At 40.7% G+C, this 15,320-nt stretch overlaps 1 protein-coding gene across 1 annotated transcript in view; it reads left to right on the top strand.

Annotated features, from left to right (window-relative positions):
• The window catches only part of LOC126295408 (beta-1,3-galactosyltransferase 6-like), an 89,536-nt gene that overhangs the window by 69,039 nt on the left and 5,177 nt on the right, over positions 1 to 15,320 (top strand). The window contains exon 4 of the mRNA XM_049987889.1: positions 8,033 to 8,149. Coding sequence (XP_049843846.1) covers positions 8,033 to 8,149 — 117 coding nt within the window. The remainder of the gene's footprint in view (positions 1 to 8,032; positions 8,150 to 15,320) is intronic.

Raw genomic sequence — 15,320 nt, 5'->3', positions numbered from 1 at the left:
TTCGACGTCCATGAGTTCTGTGGAGTGTCCCATTCTGCTCTCTCACAATGTGTAGTGACTACTGAGGTCGCTGATATGGAGTACCTGGCAGTAGGTGGCATCACAATGCACCTAATATGAAAAACGTATGTTTTTGGAGGTGTCTGGACACTTTTGATCACATCATGGAGGTTGGGCTGGAACATTGTGTTAAAAAGAACACACCAGAGTACAGGTCGGGCCACGGTTTTCCCGATGCATGAGCCACCTGTCACTCAAAAACTCTACTCATTTTGTATGAAAACAATGTACAGATGTCTCGTGACCTATCACTTGACTATAGTGCTGCATTCTTTTGTGAATTTCTAGGGTTACTTTGACAGAAACTTTAGCGAATGTAAGAGCTGCTGTTGTGAATGGCTGAACCAGTACGATCACTTTAACGTAATGTTGTGTGTGTACTGGCTATATTTTGCAGTTTATTGTAATTCTGCTGCAAATACATCATGTTTGCTAAGTGAGCAAGATATTTTGCAAACTTCTCAAAAAGTCATCTTGCACTCTTTTCTTGGAAAGATAATTATACTTTCTGTCATCATTATTTTAAAATTTGTAATCTATCAAAGAGCTGTGAATTATGAATTGTGGTTTATTTGTCTCATGATGTACATAATCTAAATTGTGTGATTCAGGCACAGGAGACACATCAAAATTGCAGTAAAATTTCTCTATAAACACAGAACAACTGATATTAACAAACAGCATAATAAGAATACAGTTTTGTTATGTATACATACAATAAAATCTAACACTTAATTACCCCTTACTCAAATTATCATTTCATCATCTATGAATTCTTGTATTGAATAGTAGCATTTCTCCCACAGAATCTGTTGAAGCCTTGTTTTTAAAATTGTTGTCTTTATATAAAATATGTTTTTTCCCCATGAACTCGTTATATATTGTCATCCCCATATACTGTTGATTCCGTGCATATAATTTCAAGTGGTGTTTGGGTAGCACAAATTTAGTTTTATTTCTCATGTTATATGTGTGGTTAAAGTGATTCTCCTCAAATAGTTTTTGTCTGCTGTATAGGAAGATCATAAATTCATAAAAATATGTGAAAGGAACAGTTTCAGAATTAATGACGACAAGACTGTTTGCTGCGCAGTACACATGTATCTGACAATTTTCTTATGCAATGTAACTATTTGAGATACACTGCTTGAACTTGAAAATTATACCATATCTAATAATATTATAAGCAATATGGTAAATAAATCTTGAAGCTTGATCATTTTTTGCTGTGTATTACTTTTTAAGATACAACAATAACATATGTGCCAATAACTATTTAAAAGTGGCATAAAAGGCCAGTTTCCCAGACCCAAGATTCTTCTAAGTGGCCAGTCTCCACTCTGTTAATTTAAATAAATGTGCCATCAATGTCACACTTACTGGATGAAGGAGGTGGGGGCAGTTTAATAAGGTGACTAGCTGTTCTGTCAATTTACAATTATTATCTTTAATTGCCTGATTACAGATTGGTATTCTGAGGATGAGCCATTTTCAATTAATTATTTCCCACAAATGTATTCAATTTATTCTAGCCATTCATTCTACCAGTTAGCAGTACCCTAATAACACTAGTCAACAACCATTTTGCCTCTGGGATGTGATACATCAAATAGTATGTATTTTGGTGTGTAGAATACGAATATACCTTTCCAAATGTTCTAGCACATACCATTTTTGAGTTTTTAAAGTTTTTTCTCATTTTTCATATTTGGTATTTTGCTTTTTGCTGTTGTTCCTTTTTGATGTTTAATTGTTTGTTTTTGATTTGGAGAGGAGAGCTAGGAGATCTACAGATTATCAGTAAATGGTTAGTGTTGTAGTCCAGTGGTGTGAATGAGATCCTCAGTGAATGTTTTCTGTGAAAGATATTGCAAACGTTTTGTGTTTAAAACTTACACTAAGAAAAGTGGCAACTAGTAAATCTTGTGGCTGTCCAAACCACCCCAACAACTTTTGTTATGTGTGTGGGAAATTCACTCCAGAAGCCCAAAGAAAACCTATCACTGATTTAGTTAAGAAGGCATATAAACTGTATTTTGATTATCCTGTTGGTGATCAAGATAAAAATTTTGAACCTCATGTTGCCTGCATAGCCCGTACTACAACATTAACCAAGTGGTAGAAAGGAAAATGCCAAGCCATACCATTCTCTCTTCCGATGGTGTGGTGTGAGCCTCATGACCATTATTCAGACGGTTACTATTAATATCTCAGGACATTCAAGCAAAACTAGACATAAAATAAAGTATCCAAATGTAAAAAAAATATTGACTGCTGTATGAAAAATTCTTTACTACACAGCTATGAAACTAAAAACCAATACAATCTGCATCGAGAGAGGAAAAATAAAGTTAAACTCAGCAGATCTTGTTGTACAATGCCATTAAATTGTATAATAAATTACCCCAAAAAATAAAATATATTGACACAATTGGACAGTTAAAAACAAAACTAAATTTTTTTTATTAAATAAAAGTTATTACGCAGTAACGGACTATCTGAATTAAAACATGTAGTGCAATTAAAGTGGCCTGCATTGTAATACATGAGGAAATAATTATAATATGAAATCCAGAATTGTACAGTACTATAATAAAATTACAAATTACATAAGGATATAAAACTAATTTAAGATACCTCAAAAATGTGTATAAATACTAAAGTTATGTGTATAATTGTAGGTATATTGTATTGTGTATGATTTTGCTGACAAAATCCACACAATGTAAATTGTTACATGGATTAATAAAGAAATCAATCAATCAATCAATCAATCTTCAGCGCATTTGCCTGTGCCCCATGATGAGGGGTTGCCTGTTCCTATCTGTAATTTGAAAGCCATGAAATCAGACACCTCGTCAAGTGAATCAGAAAGTATGGAACATGTAGAATAGTTCTGCCCTCAATATCATGACACTTCACCTCAGCTCTTTAATCAAAAGAACTTGAACGATTTGGTTCACAATCTAAAACTTTCGAAGCAGCAAGCTGAACTCTTGGGGTCGAGACTGCAACAATGGAACCTTCTAGCCCCCGGGACAAAAATGTCCTGTTTCAGATCAAAAGGTGTTTCCTTCACTCAATATTTATATGCAGAGTTCAGTGCATGTATGTAGAGATGTCAATCATCTGATGATGCAGTTGGATGTACAACATAAACCACAGGAGTGGTGACTATTTATTGACTCCAGTAAAACCAGCTTGAAAGCAGTATTACTGCATAATGGCAATGCATTTCCATTGGTACCTTTGGCTTATGCAACAGACACAAAAGAGACTTATGAAACCAAGGCAATCAAATATAAAGATCATGAATGGCAGTTATGCTGTGATTTAAAAGTTGTTGCACTCCTTACAGGTTTACAGGCTGGATTCATGAAATACTGCTGCTTTTTGTGCCTTTGGGACAGCCATGACACCAAGAACCACAATACAGTCAAGGAATGGCCTATAAGAAAGTCACGTGTTCCTGGAAATGTAAATGTGAACAACACCCCATTGGTTGAGACTGATAAAATCATTTTGCCTCACCTTCATATCAAGTTGGGCTTTATCAAGTACTTTGTAAAAGCTCTGGGTAAAGAAGACGGGGCCACCAACCACTTAAAAGAAAAGTTTCCACATTAAGTGAGGCAAAGCTGAAAGAGGGTATTATTGTGGTATCAGATGCCAAATGTGGCATGTTGTTGTTGTTGTGGTCTTCAGTCTTGAGACTGGTTTGATGCAGCTCTCCATGCTACTCTATCCTGTGTAAGTTTCTTTATTTCCCAGTACCTACTGCAGCCTACACCATCTGAATCTGCTTAGTGTATTCATCTCTTGGTCTCCCTCTACGATTTTTACTCTCAAACACTGCCCTCCAGTACTAAATTGGTGATCCCTTGATGCCTCCAAGTGTGTCCTACCAACTGATCCCTTCTTCTAGTCAAGTTGTGCCACAAACTCCTCTTCTCCCCAATTCTATTCAATACATCCTCATTAGTTGTGTGATCCACCCATCTAATCTTCAGCATTCTTCATTAGCACCACATTTCAAAAGCGTCTATTCTCTTCTTGTATAAACTATTTATCGTCCATGTTTCACTTCCATACATTGCTACACTCCATACAAATACTTTCAGAAATGACCTCCTGACACTTAAATCTATACTCGATGTTAACAAATTTCTCTTCTTCAGAAATGCTTTCCTTGCCATTGCCAGTCTACATTTTATATTCTCTCTACTTCGACCATCATCAGTTATTTTGTCCACAAATAGCAAAACTCATTTACTACTTTAAGCGTCTCTTTACCTAATCTAATTCCCTCAGCATCACCCGACTTAATTTGACTACATTCCATTATCCTTGTTTTCTTTTGTTGATGTTCATCTTATACCCTCCTTTCATGACACTGTACATTCCATTCAACTGCTCTTCCAAGTCCTTGGCTGTCTCAGACAGAATTACAATGTCATCAACAAACCTCAAAGTATTTATTTCTTCTCCATGGATTTTAATACCTACTCCAAACTTTTCTTTTGTTTCCTTTATTGCCTGCTCAATGTACAAATTGAATAACATCAGTGGGAGGCTACAACCCTGTCTCACGCCCTTCCCAACCACTGCTTCCCTTTCATGTCCCTCAACTCTTATAGCTGCCATCTGGTTTCTGTACAAATTGCAAATAGCCTTTTGTTCCCTTTATTTTACACCTGCCACCTTCAGAATTTGAAAGAGAGTATTCCAGCCAACATTGTTAAAAGCTTTCTCTAAGTCTACAAATGCCAGAAATGTAGGTTTGCCTTTCCTTAATCTATCTTCTAAGATAAGTCGTAGAGTCAGTATTGCCTCACGTGTTCCAATATTTCTACAGAATCCAAACTGATCTTCCCCCAGGTCGGCTTCTACCAGCTTTTCCACTCATCTGTAAAGAATTCAAGTTAGTATTTTGCAACCGTGACTTATTAAACTGATAGTTTGGTAATTTTCACATCTGTCAATACCTGCTTTCTTTGGGATTGGAATTATTATATTCTTCATGAAGTCTGAGGGTATTTTGGCTGTCTCATACATCTTGCTCACCAGATGGTAGATTTTTGTCAGGACTGGCTCTCCCAAGGCTGTCAGTAGTTCTAATGGAATGTTGTCTACTCCCGGGGCCTTGTTTTGACTTAGGTCTTTCAGTGCTCTGTCAAACTCTTCACACAGTATCCTACCTCCCATTTCATCTTCATCTACATTCTCTTCCAATTCCATATTATTGTCCTCAAGAACATTGCCTCTGTATAGGCCCTCTATATACTCCTTCCACCTTGCTGCTTTCCCTTCTTTGCTTAGAACTGGGTTTCCATCTGAGTTCTTGATATTCATGCAAGTGGATCTCCTTTCTCCAAAGGTCTCTTCAATTTTCCTGTAGGCAGTATCTATCTTACCCCCTTATGAGATAAGCCTCTACATCCTTACATTTTCTATCAACCCTACCTGGTGCGGATCCCACACTGCTGAGCAGTATTCAAGCAGTGGGCGAACAAGCGCACTGTAACCTACTTCCTTTGTTTCCGGATTGCATTTCCTTAGGATTCTTCCTACGAATCTCAGTCTGGACTCTGCATTACCGACGATCAATTGTATATGATCATTCCATTTTAAATTACTCCTAATGCCTCCTCGCAGATAATTTATGGAATTAACTGCTTCCATTTGCTGACCTGCTATATTGTAGCTAAATGATAAAGGATCTTTCTTCCTATGTATTCGCAGCACATTACACTTGTCTACCTTGAGATTCAATTGCCATTCCGTGCACCATGCGCCAATTCGTTGCAGATCCTCCTGAATTTCAGTACAATTTTCCATTGTTACAACCTCTCGATAGACCACAGCATCATCTGCAACAAGCCTCAGTGAACTTCTGATGTCATCCACAAGGTCACATATGTATATTGTGAATAGCAACGGTCCTACGAGACTCCCCTGCGGCACACCTGAACTCACTCTTACTTTGGAAGACTTCTCTCCATTGAGAATGAGATAGTGCGTTCTGTTATCTAGGAACTCTTCAATCCAATCACACAATTGCTCTGACAGTCCATGTGCTCTTACTTTGTTCATTAAACGACTGTGGGGAACTGTATTGAACGCCTTGCGGAAGTCAAGAAACACGGCATCTACCTGGGAACCCGTGTCTATGGCCCTCTGAGTTTCGTGGACGAATAACATCGGTTCTGACAGTTCCGGAACCTGTACAGATATTTGGAATAGAGGACAACATAAACATCATTTCCACCCTTTTTATTGCTCACAAGCTGAATAAAACCAACCTTCTTTCAGAAAAAAACGTGTTGCATCATTTATTGAAAGCTCCTCGTACATACCATATGCGTACACAAAATTTCTTGTCAGTTTGGACATGTTTAAGACTGAGGTTCATTGGTTATACACACATCAAAAAAAGTTTTGCATCACCTCGGTTCTGAGAGTTCTGGAACCTGTACAGATAATTGGAATAGAGAACAACATAAACATAATTTCCACCCTTTTTATTGCTCATGAAAACAACACATTGCATGCTGTACCACCATACACTGAGACCTGCATAAGTGGTGGTCCAGATTGCTGTACACACTAGTACCTCTAATACCCAGTAGCATGTCCTCTTGCATTGATGCATGCCTGCATTCGTCGTGGCCTACTATCCACAAGTGCGTCAAGGCACTGTCAGTCCAGATTGTCCCACTCCTCAATGGCGATTCGACGTAGATCCCTCAGAGGCATTGGTAGATCACATTGTCCATAAACAGCTCTTTTCAATCTATCCCTGGCATGTTCAATAGGGTTCGTGACTGGAGAACATGCTGGCCACTATAGTCAAGCGATGTCGTTACCCTGAAGGAAGTCATTCACAAGATGTGCATGATGGAGGTGCGATTTGTCATCCACAAAGATGAATGCCTCGCCAATATGCTGCTGATATGTTTGTACTATTGGTCGGAGGATGGCATTCACGTATCGTACAGCCATTATGGCACCTTCCGTGACCACCAGCGGTGAACGTCGGCCCCACATAATGCCACCCCAAAACAACAGGGAACCTCCACCTTGCTGCACTCACTGGACAGTGTGTCTAAGACATTCAGCCTGGCTGGGTTGCCTCCAAACACTTCTTCGACCATTGTCTGGTTGAAGGCATATGCGATACTCATTGGTGAAGAGAATGTGATTCCAATCCTGAGCAGTACATTCGGCATGTTGTTGGGCCCATCTCTACTGCACTGTATGTTGTGAGTGAAGTTGCGCATCGTGCAGCCTATTGCACACAGTTTGAGTCATAACATGGTGTCCTGTGGATGCACGAAAAGTGTTACTGAAGATGGTGATGTTGCTGTCAGGGTTCCTTGGAAGCATAATCCACAGATGGATGTCATCGACAGTTCCTGTCTCTTTGTGTGCCCTCCATGTCTGAAAGACATCGCTTTGGTTCACTCTGAGATGCCTGGACACTACGTTTGTTGAGAACCCTTCCTGCCACAAAGTAACTATGCAGATGCAATCGAACTATGTAATTGATCGTGTAGGCACAATTGATCTACAGACAACATGAGCCGTGCATTTCCAACCTGGTGGAATGACTGGAACTGATCGGTTGTCAGGCCCCCTCCGTCTAATAGGTGCTACTCGTGCATGGTTGTTTATATCTTTGGGTGGGTTTAGTGATATCTCTGAACAGTCAAAGGGACTGTGTCTGTGATACAATATCCACAGTCAACGTCTATCTTCTGGAGTTCTGGGAACCGGGGTGATGCAACTTTGTGTGTGTGTGTGTGTGTGTGTGTGTGTGTGTGTGTGTAGATTTCTCTTCAGACACCTCTAAGGCTTAGTTTTTAAAGTCCTATTTAACTTGCTAAAAGCGCTTCCAGCTATTGATCTTTGTAGAATGAACTGTCTTTGTGAAGTGAACAACATTCAGTGACCACTTGCTGTGTCCTCGCAGGTGGTGGGACACCGACTGGGTACTGTGTGACTACTACCTCCCGTATGCCCACGGAGGAGGCTTCGTACTGGGTTCCCGGCTGCTGCGTTACATCACTCGCAACCAGGATGATCTGCTGTAAGTATTGCTGCCTCTACATCTACATCTATGTCTTCATCTACATTAAGACTCTGAAAACCACCTTACAGTGCATGGTGGAAGGTACTTTGTGCACCAACATCACTTCCCCTCTCTCCTGTTGCAGCTGCAACAGATCCGCAGGAAGAACAATTGTCGATGACCCTCCGTGTGAGCTCAGATCCCTCTGATCTTTCCATCATGGCCTTTTTGTGAGATACACATAAAGGGAGGCAATTATTTAGTATCTATTTGTCATTGTTGCTGTTGTGGTCTTCAGTCCTGAGACTGGTTTGATGCAGCTCTCCATCCTACTCTATCCTGTGCAAGCTTCTTCATCTCCCAGTACCTACTGCAGCCTACATCCTTCTGAGTCTGCTTAGTGCATTCATCTCTTAGTCTCCCCCTATGATTTTTACTCTCCACACTGCCCTCCAATACTAAATTGGTGATCCCTTGACGCCTCCAAATGTGTCCTACCAACTGATCCCTTCTTCTTGTCAAGTTGTGCCACAAACTCCTCTTCTCACCAATTCTATTCAATACTTCATCATTAGTTATGTGGTCTACCCATCTAATCTTCAGCATTCTTCTGTAGCACCACATTTTGGAAGCTTCTATTCTCTTCTTGTCTAAACTACTTATCATCCACATTTCACTTCCATACATGGCTACACTCCATACAAATACTTTCAGAAATGACTTCCTGACAAATCTATACTCGATGTTAACAAATTTCTCTTCTTCAGAAACGCTTTTCTTGCCATTGCCAGTCTACATTTTACATTCTCTCTACTTCAACCATCATCAGTTATTTTGCTCCCCAAATACCAAAACTCATTTACTACTTTAAGCATCTCTTTACCTAATATAATTCCGTCAGCATCACCCAACTTCATTCAACTACATTCCATTATCCTCGTTTTGCTTTTGTTGGTGTTCATCTTATACCCTCCTTTCAAGACACTGTAAATTCTGTTCAACTACTCTTCCAAGCCCTTTGCTGTCTCTGACAGAATTACAATGTCATGGGCGAACCTCAAAGTTTTTATTTCTTCTCCATGGATTTTAATACCTACTCCGAATTTTTCTTATATTTCCTTCACTGCTTGCTCAATATACAGATTGAATAGCATCGGGGAGAGGCTGCAACCCTGTCTCACTCCCTTCCCAACCACTGCTTCCCTTTCATGTGCCTCGGCTCTTATAACTTCCATCTGGTTTCTGTACAAATTGTAAATAGCCTTTCGCTCCCTGTATTTTACCCCTGCTACCTTCAGAATTTGAAACAGAGTGTTCCAGTTAACATCGTCAAAAGCTTTTGCTAAGTCTGCAAATGCTAGAAATGTAGGTTTGCCTTTCCTTAATCTTTCTTCTAAGATAAGTCGTTGGGTCAGTATTGCCTCACGTGTTCCAATATTTCTACAGAATCCAAACTGATCTTCTCCCAGGTCGACTTCTACCAGTTTTTCCATTCATATGTAAAGAATTTGCATTAGTATTTTGCAGCTATGATGACAATAGAAATAGTGGATAACTCATTTACAACAAATACATGGTGACTCAGAAAGAAGAAACAGATTTCAGTTGTTTATTACAGCCAACTTGCGAAAGACAGAAACACAATGTGCATGTCACTGTATAGAGGAAGGTTCAAAGTTTTGTGTCTGCACAAACACTATACTGTACACCCAACATGAGCCCTGTATGTTGCTCAAGAAACATCAGAATAGTAGTCATTCCATTCCACACACAAATCAACAGGTCCCTGTATATTAAATCAACAGCTTCAGCAATTCTGATTCTCAGATCTTGAAGAGTAGCTGCCATAGACGGGACAAAGACTCTGTCTTTCACCTATGCCTACAGAAAAGAATCACAACATGTAAGAAATTACAATGAAATGAACACCCTTAGCTGCTTGCAGGAGTTGACATACGTCAACGGGAACAGATGAAAATGTGTGCCCCGACCGGGACTCGACCCCAGTATCTCCTGCTTACATGGCAGACGCTCTATCATCTGAGCCACCGAGGGCACAGTGGATAGCGTGACTGCAGGGATTTTATCTCTGGTTCGCCTCCCACGAAACCCACATTCTCAATGTATTGTCCTGCACTGGGTTTTGCGGGAGGCGTGCCAGAGATAAAATCCCTGCAGTCGCGCTATCCTCTGTGCCCTCGGTGGCTCAGATGGATAGAGCGTCTGCCATGTAAGCAGGAGATCCCGGGTTCGAGTTGTGGTTGGAGCATACATTTTCATCTGTCCCAATTGACGTATGTCAATTCCTGTAAGCAGCTAAGGGTGTTCATTTCATTCTAACGAGCTGCATGGTCACCGATAGTATCTGTTCTTTCGGACATGTTCAAAAGAACAGATACCATCTTAGTATATACAAAGTGTAAGGTCTGGTTACCTGGGAAGCCAAAACTGATGAACAAGATCTTGTTGCCCACCTCTTCCAGTCTGATACTGTGGGTTGGTATTGCTAATATGACACCAAATCTGAAGGTGAAAGTGAAGTGGGGTACCATCATGCATAAAATTGAGATCACTGGAATTTCCATGAAGTTGAGGAAAGAACTGATTTTGCAGCATTGTCTGGGAATGACATCCCTGTCACATTTACCTCTGCAACAAAGAGAGGTCGATTCGCTTTTAAACAGAAACAGCACAAAATACATTCATTTTTGGTGAGTCTCTTTCATGTTCAATGATAACACAAAGATTTTGTGAACCCCTGTTGTGTTGGCAGAAGAGCCAACACCATGTTACGAATGGAGGTCGAAATGCACGTGTTTTAGTTCACGAAGACTGGCGTGTAGAGGGAATAACTATACTTACGTGAGGTCTGGAACATGACAAGGAATGAGAATTCGGAAAGCGGATGTAATTAGTTTGATACTGTGGTGTGTGTACTGTAAGACCTTCAGTACACACACCATCAGATTATTTGACTTATCGCTCTAACAAAGTAGGCGAGTGTCAGCAATATGTCTCGTGGTCTTATCAAGGCGTGGTTATCTTCTGCCGTTAGGTCACATGATAGAAATGCCACTTGCACGCTTAGAGTAGCAGATCGACGGTGACCAACTTTGAACAGAACTTGATTAATTTTCACACACATTTATTAAAATAATAACAAGTATAAAAATTACTTAACTTGGTTCTGGATGCTATTTACAACTGACAATCTGAAGTTCCTTTGGTATTGGTATGCTAATCTTATTCTCACATATCTCTGATACTTGACAAAGTGTCTATTCATTTATCTTCATGGCTATGTACAGGAATACGGTAATCTTATTAGGTGCAGACTGAAACTTGACTATAGACCGGTACAAATGCAGACGAATGCAGACTGTTGCAGACTGACTAATCGGAGGTTTGTACACTCATTACAATACCTCACGCGTTCAGGTATCACTGTGCGAGTGTGATCCGCGAGGAGAAAAGGTTCTACGTTAGCAGCAATCTCATTGGCTGCGTTACATATTAATACACAGATCGGCGGAGGCAGAATTTGGTCCGTCTCTATGGCAGCGCCATCTCGTAGTGTGGAGACGGACGAGCGCTGCGCCTGCGCTGTTGTGCTTAGCGGGGTGCGCTCTAGTGGGAAAGTTGTGTATGCACTGACTACGCGGAACTATGTACACAACAGATACTTAACTTTAATCCATTAATGATGAACGTCGCTCTTGACGGTACATGATTCACAATATTATCAGTTCAGAATACATTCTTGAAGAATATGGCGCCTTGCTAGGTTGTAACAAATGACGTAGCAGAAGGCTATGCTAAACTGTCGCCTCTGCAAATGAGAGCATATGTAGACAGTTAACCATCGCTAGCAAAGTCGGCTGTACAACTGGGGCAAGTGCTAGGAAGTCTCTCTAGACTAGACCTGGCATGTGGCGGCGCTCGGTCTGCAATCACTGATAGTGGCGACACGCGGGTCCGACGTATACTAACGGACCGCGGCCGATTTAAAGACTACCACCTAGCAACTGTGGTGTCTGGCGGTGACACTACAACCCCCCCCCCCCCCTCCCCAAATTCTTACATTATGGTGATTATCATATCCCAGTAGATGAGTCATTCAGAAAAACTGTACTGTTCTGTACCCTGGAGAACTGAAATGCAAAATTTGTACCTTCTGTTATGGTTGTTTGGATGCAATTGCTGCAGGAACTGCAGCTTGGAAGGCTTCATGTGCAGGCATTGTTTCAGAACACGTCGTGCCGTTGTCTGAGGAAGTTGAAGTCCTGGCCTACCTGACTTGTAGACTTTGAGGGTTCCTTGTGAACCCATTTCAGACACATCCGCTATTAGAATTTTTTGTGCCAGTCAAATCTGCTTGTGCAGAGGTGGCTTCTTGCTGAATTGACATTTGAATGCACATTGCACTGGAACAATTGATTGGATTCATGCAAATTTCAACATACAATGTGATTTCTCTCGTGGGGTATTGCCATTTTGGTACAAAAAGACAACTGTGCAGCTTTGTCAAAATTTCAAACCTTCCTCTATCCAGTGAGATGTGCAATGTGTTTCCATCATTTATATTTAGTCTCTAATAAACAATTGAATCTGTTCTTTCTCTTTGAATCACCTTCTATACAGGGTGTTATAAAAAGGTACAGCCAAACTTTCAGGAAACATTCCTCACACACAGAGAAAGAAAATGTTATGTGGACATGTGTCCAGAAATGCTTACTTTCCATGTTAGAGTTCATTTTATTACTTCTCTTCAAAATGTCTTCTGTTCAAAATGTCCTCCGTTAGCGAGGATACGTGCATCCACCCTTCGTCGCACGGAATCCCTGATGCGCTGTTGCAGCTCTGGAGAATGGCGTATTGTATCACAGCCATCCACAATACGAGCACGAAGAGTCTCTACATTTGGTACCGGGGTTGCGTAGACAAGAGCTTTCAAATGCCCCAATGAATGAAAGTCAAGAGGGTTGAGGTCAGGAGAGGTGGAGGCCACGGAATTGGTCTGCCTCTACCAATCCATCGATCACCGAATCTGTTGTTGAGAAGCGTACGAACACTTCGACTGAAATGTGCAGGAGCTCCATCGTGGATGAACCACATGTTGTGTTGTACTTGTAAAGGCACATGTTCTAGCAGCACAGGTAGAGTATCCCGTATGAAATCATGGGGGTGAATCAAGGAAGTGCAGCACATACTGACGAAACTAAAATGAACTCTAATATGGAAATTAAGCATTTCCGGACACAAGTCCACATAACATGTTTTCTTTATTTGTGTGTGAGGAATGTTCCTTAAAGTTTGGCCGTACCTTTTTGTAACACCCTGTATACACTTCTACACAGATACACACAAACCAATGTTTATAATGGTTTCATAGTTTTAAATTCAGGTTTGAAATTCCATTAGAAGCTTCCACAGATAAACTGTTAATTGTCCATTTAAATGCTTTGAGGGCACATTCAAATGTTATACAATCAACTGTTTTCTGTTCTTAACCACAGTCACATTCAGGGGAGGACTTAGCATCCCCATTGGTGCAGCAATGACCCACAGCTGCCCCCAGTCAGTCCTGTTCCAATTCAGTGTGCACCAGTGCCATCGGGGTAGGTGGAAACCTAGTGGTTGCTCCTAGAGAGTTTGAACTAGTTCATGATGCTTCAGGGAAGACTTCTCCTACCATTGATTGTCCCAGGCTTCTTGCAAGTTGAAGTAATCATCCCACAAGCCGATGGCTGTGCACCGTGTTGGTTTTCACAGCCACTGGACTTCTGAAAATAAAATTTGTGAATGAATTGGTAATTCTGAGGTGATACTGCATGAAGAGTTTGACAGAGCACTGAAAGACCTAAGCTGAAACAAGGCCCCGGGAGTAGACAACAGTCAATTAGAGCTACTGATAGCCTTGGGAGAGCCAGTCTTGATAAAACTCTACCACCTGGTGGGCAAGATGTAAGAGACAGGTGAAATGCCCTCAGACTTCAAGAAGAATATAATAATTCCAATCCCAAAGAAAGCAGGTGTTGACAGGTGTGAAAATTACCAAACTATCAGTTCAATGAGTCACGGCTGCAAGTACTAACACGAATTCTTTACAGACGGGTGTCCCTATGACTTATCTTAGAAAATAGATTAAGGAAAGGCAAACCTACATTTCTAGCATTTGTAGACTTAGAGAAAGCTTTTGACAATGTTGACTGGAGTACTCTGTTTCAAATTCTGAAGGTTGGAGGGGTAAAATACAGGGAGCGAAAGGCTATTTACAATTTGTACAGAAACCAGATGGCAGTTACAATAGTCGAGGGACATGAAAGGGAAGCAGTGGTTGGGAAGGGAGTGAGACATGGTTGTAGCCTCTCCCTGATGCTATTCAGTCTGTATATTGAGCAAGCAGTAATGGAAACAAAAATTTGGAGTAGGAATTAAGACAGCAAAGGACTTGGAAGAGCAGCTGAATGGAATGGACATTGTCTTGAAAGGAGGATATAATATGAACATCAACAAAAGCAAAACGAGGATAATGGAATGTAGTCGAATTACATTGTGTAATGCTGCGGGAATTAGATTAGGAAATGAGACACTTAAAGTAGTGAAGGAGTTTTGCTATTTGGGGAGCAAAATAACTGATGATGGTCAAAGTAGAGAGGATATAAAATGTAGACTGGAAATGGCAAGGAAAGTGTTTCTGGAGAAGAGAAATTTGTTAACATCGGGTATTGATTTAAGTGTCAGGAAGTCCTTTCTGAAAGTATTTGTTTGAAGTTAAGCCATGTATGGAAGTGAAACGTGGATGATAAATAGTTTGGACAAGAAGAGAATAGAAGCTTTCAAAATGTGGTGCTACAGAAGAATGCTGAAGATTAGATGGGTAGATCATATAACTAATGAGGAGGTGTTGAATAGAATTGGGGAGAAGAGGAGCTTGTGGCACAACTTGACTAGAAGACGGGATCGGTTGGTAGGACATGTTCTGAAGCATCGAGGGATCACAAATTTAGTATTGGAGGGCAGCTTGGAGGGTAAAAATCATAGAGGGAGACCAAGAGATGAATACACTAAGCAGATTCAGAAGGATGTAGGCTGCAGTAGGTACTGGGAGATGAAGTTTGTACAGGATAGAGTAGCATGGAGAGCAGCATCAAACCAGTCTCAGGACTGAAGACCCCAACAACAACAA

The sequence above is a fragment of the Schistocerca gregaria genome, chromosome 11 (assembly GCF_023897955.1).
Source record: "Schistocerca gregaria isolate iqSchGreg1 chromosome 11, iqSchGreg1.2, whole genome shotgun sequence".
Taxonomy (NCBI): domain Eukaryota; kingdom Metazoa; phylum Arthropoda; class Insecta; order Orthoptera; family Acrididae; genus Schistocerca; species Schistocerca gregaria.
This window is presented reverse-complemented; position numbering and strand designations above follow the sequence as displayed.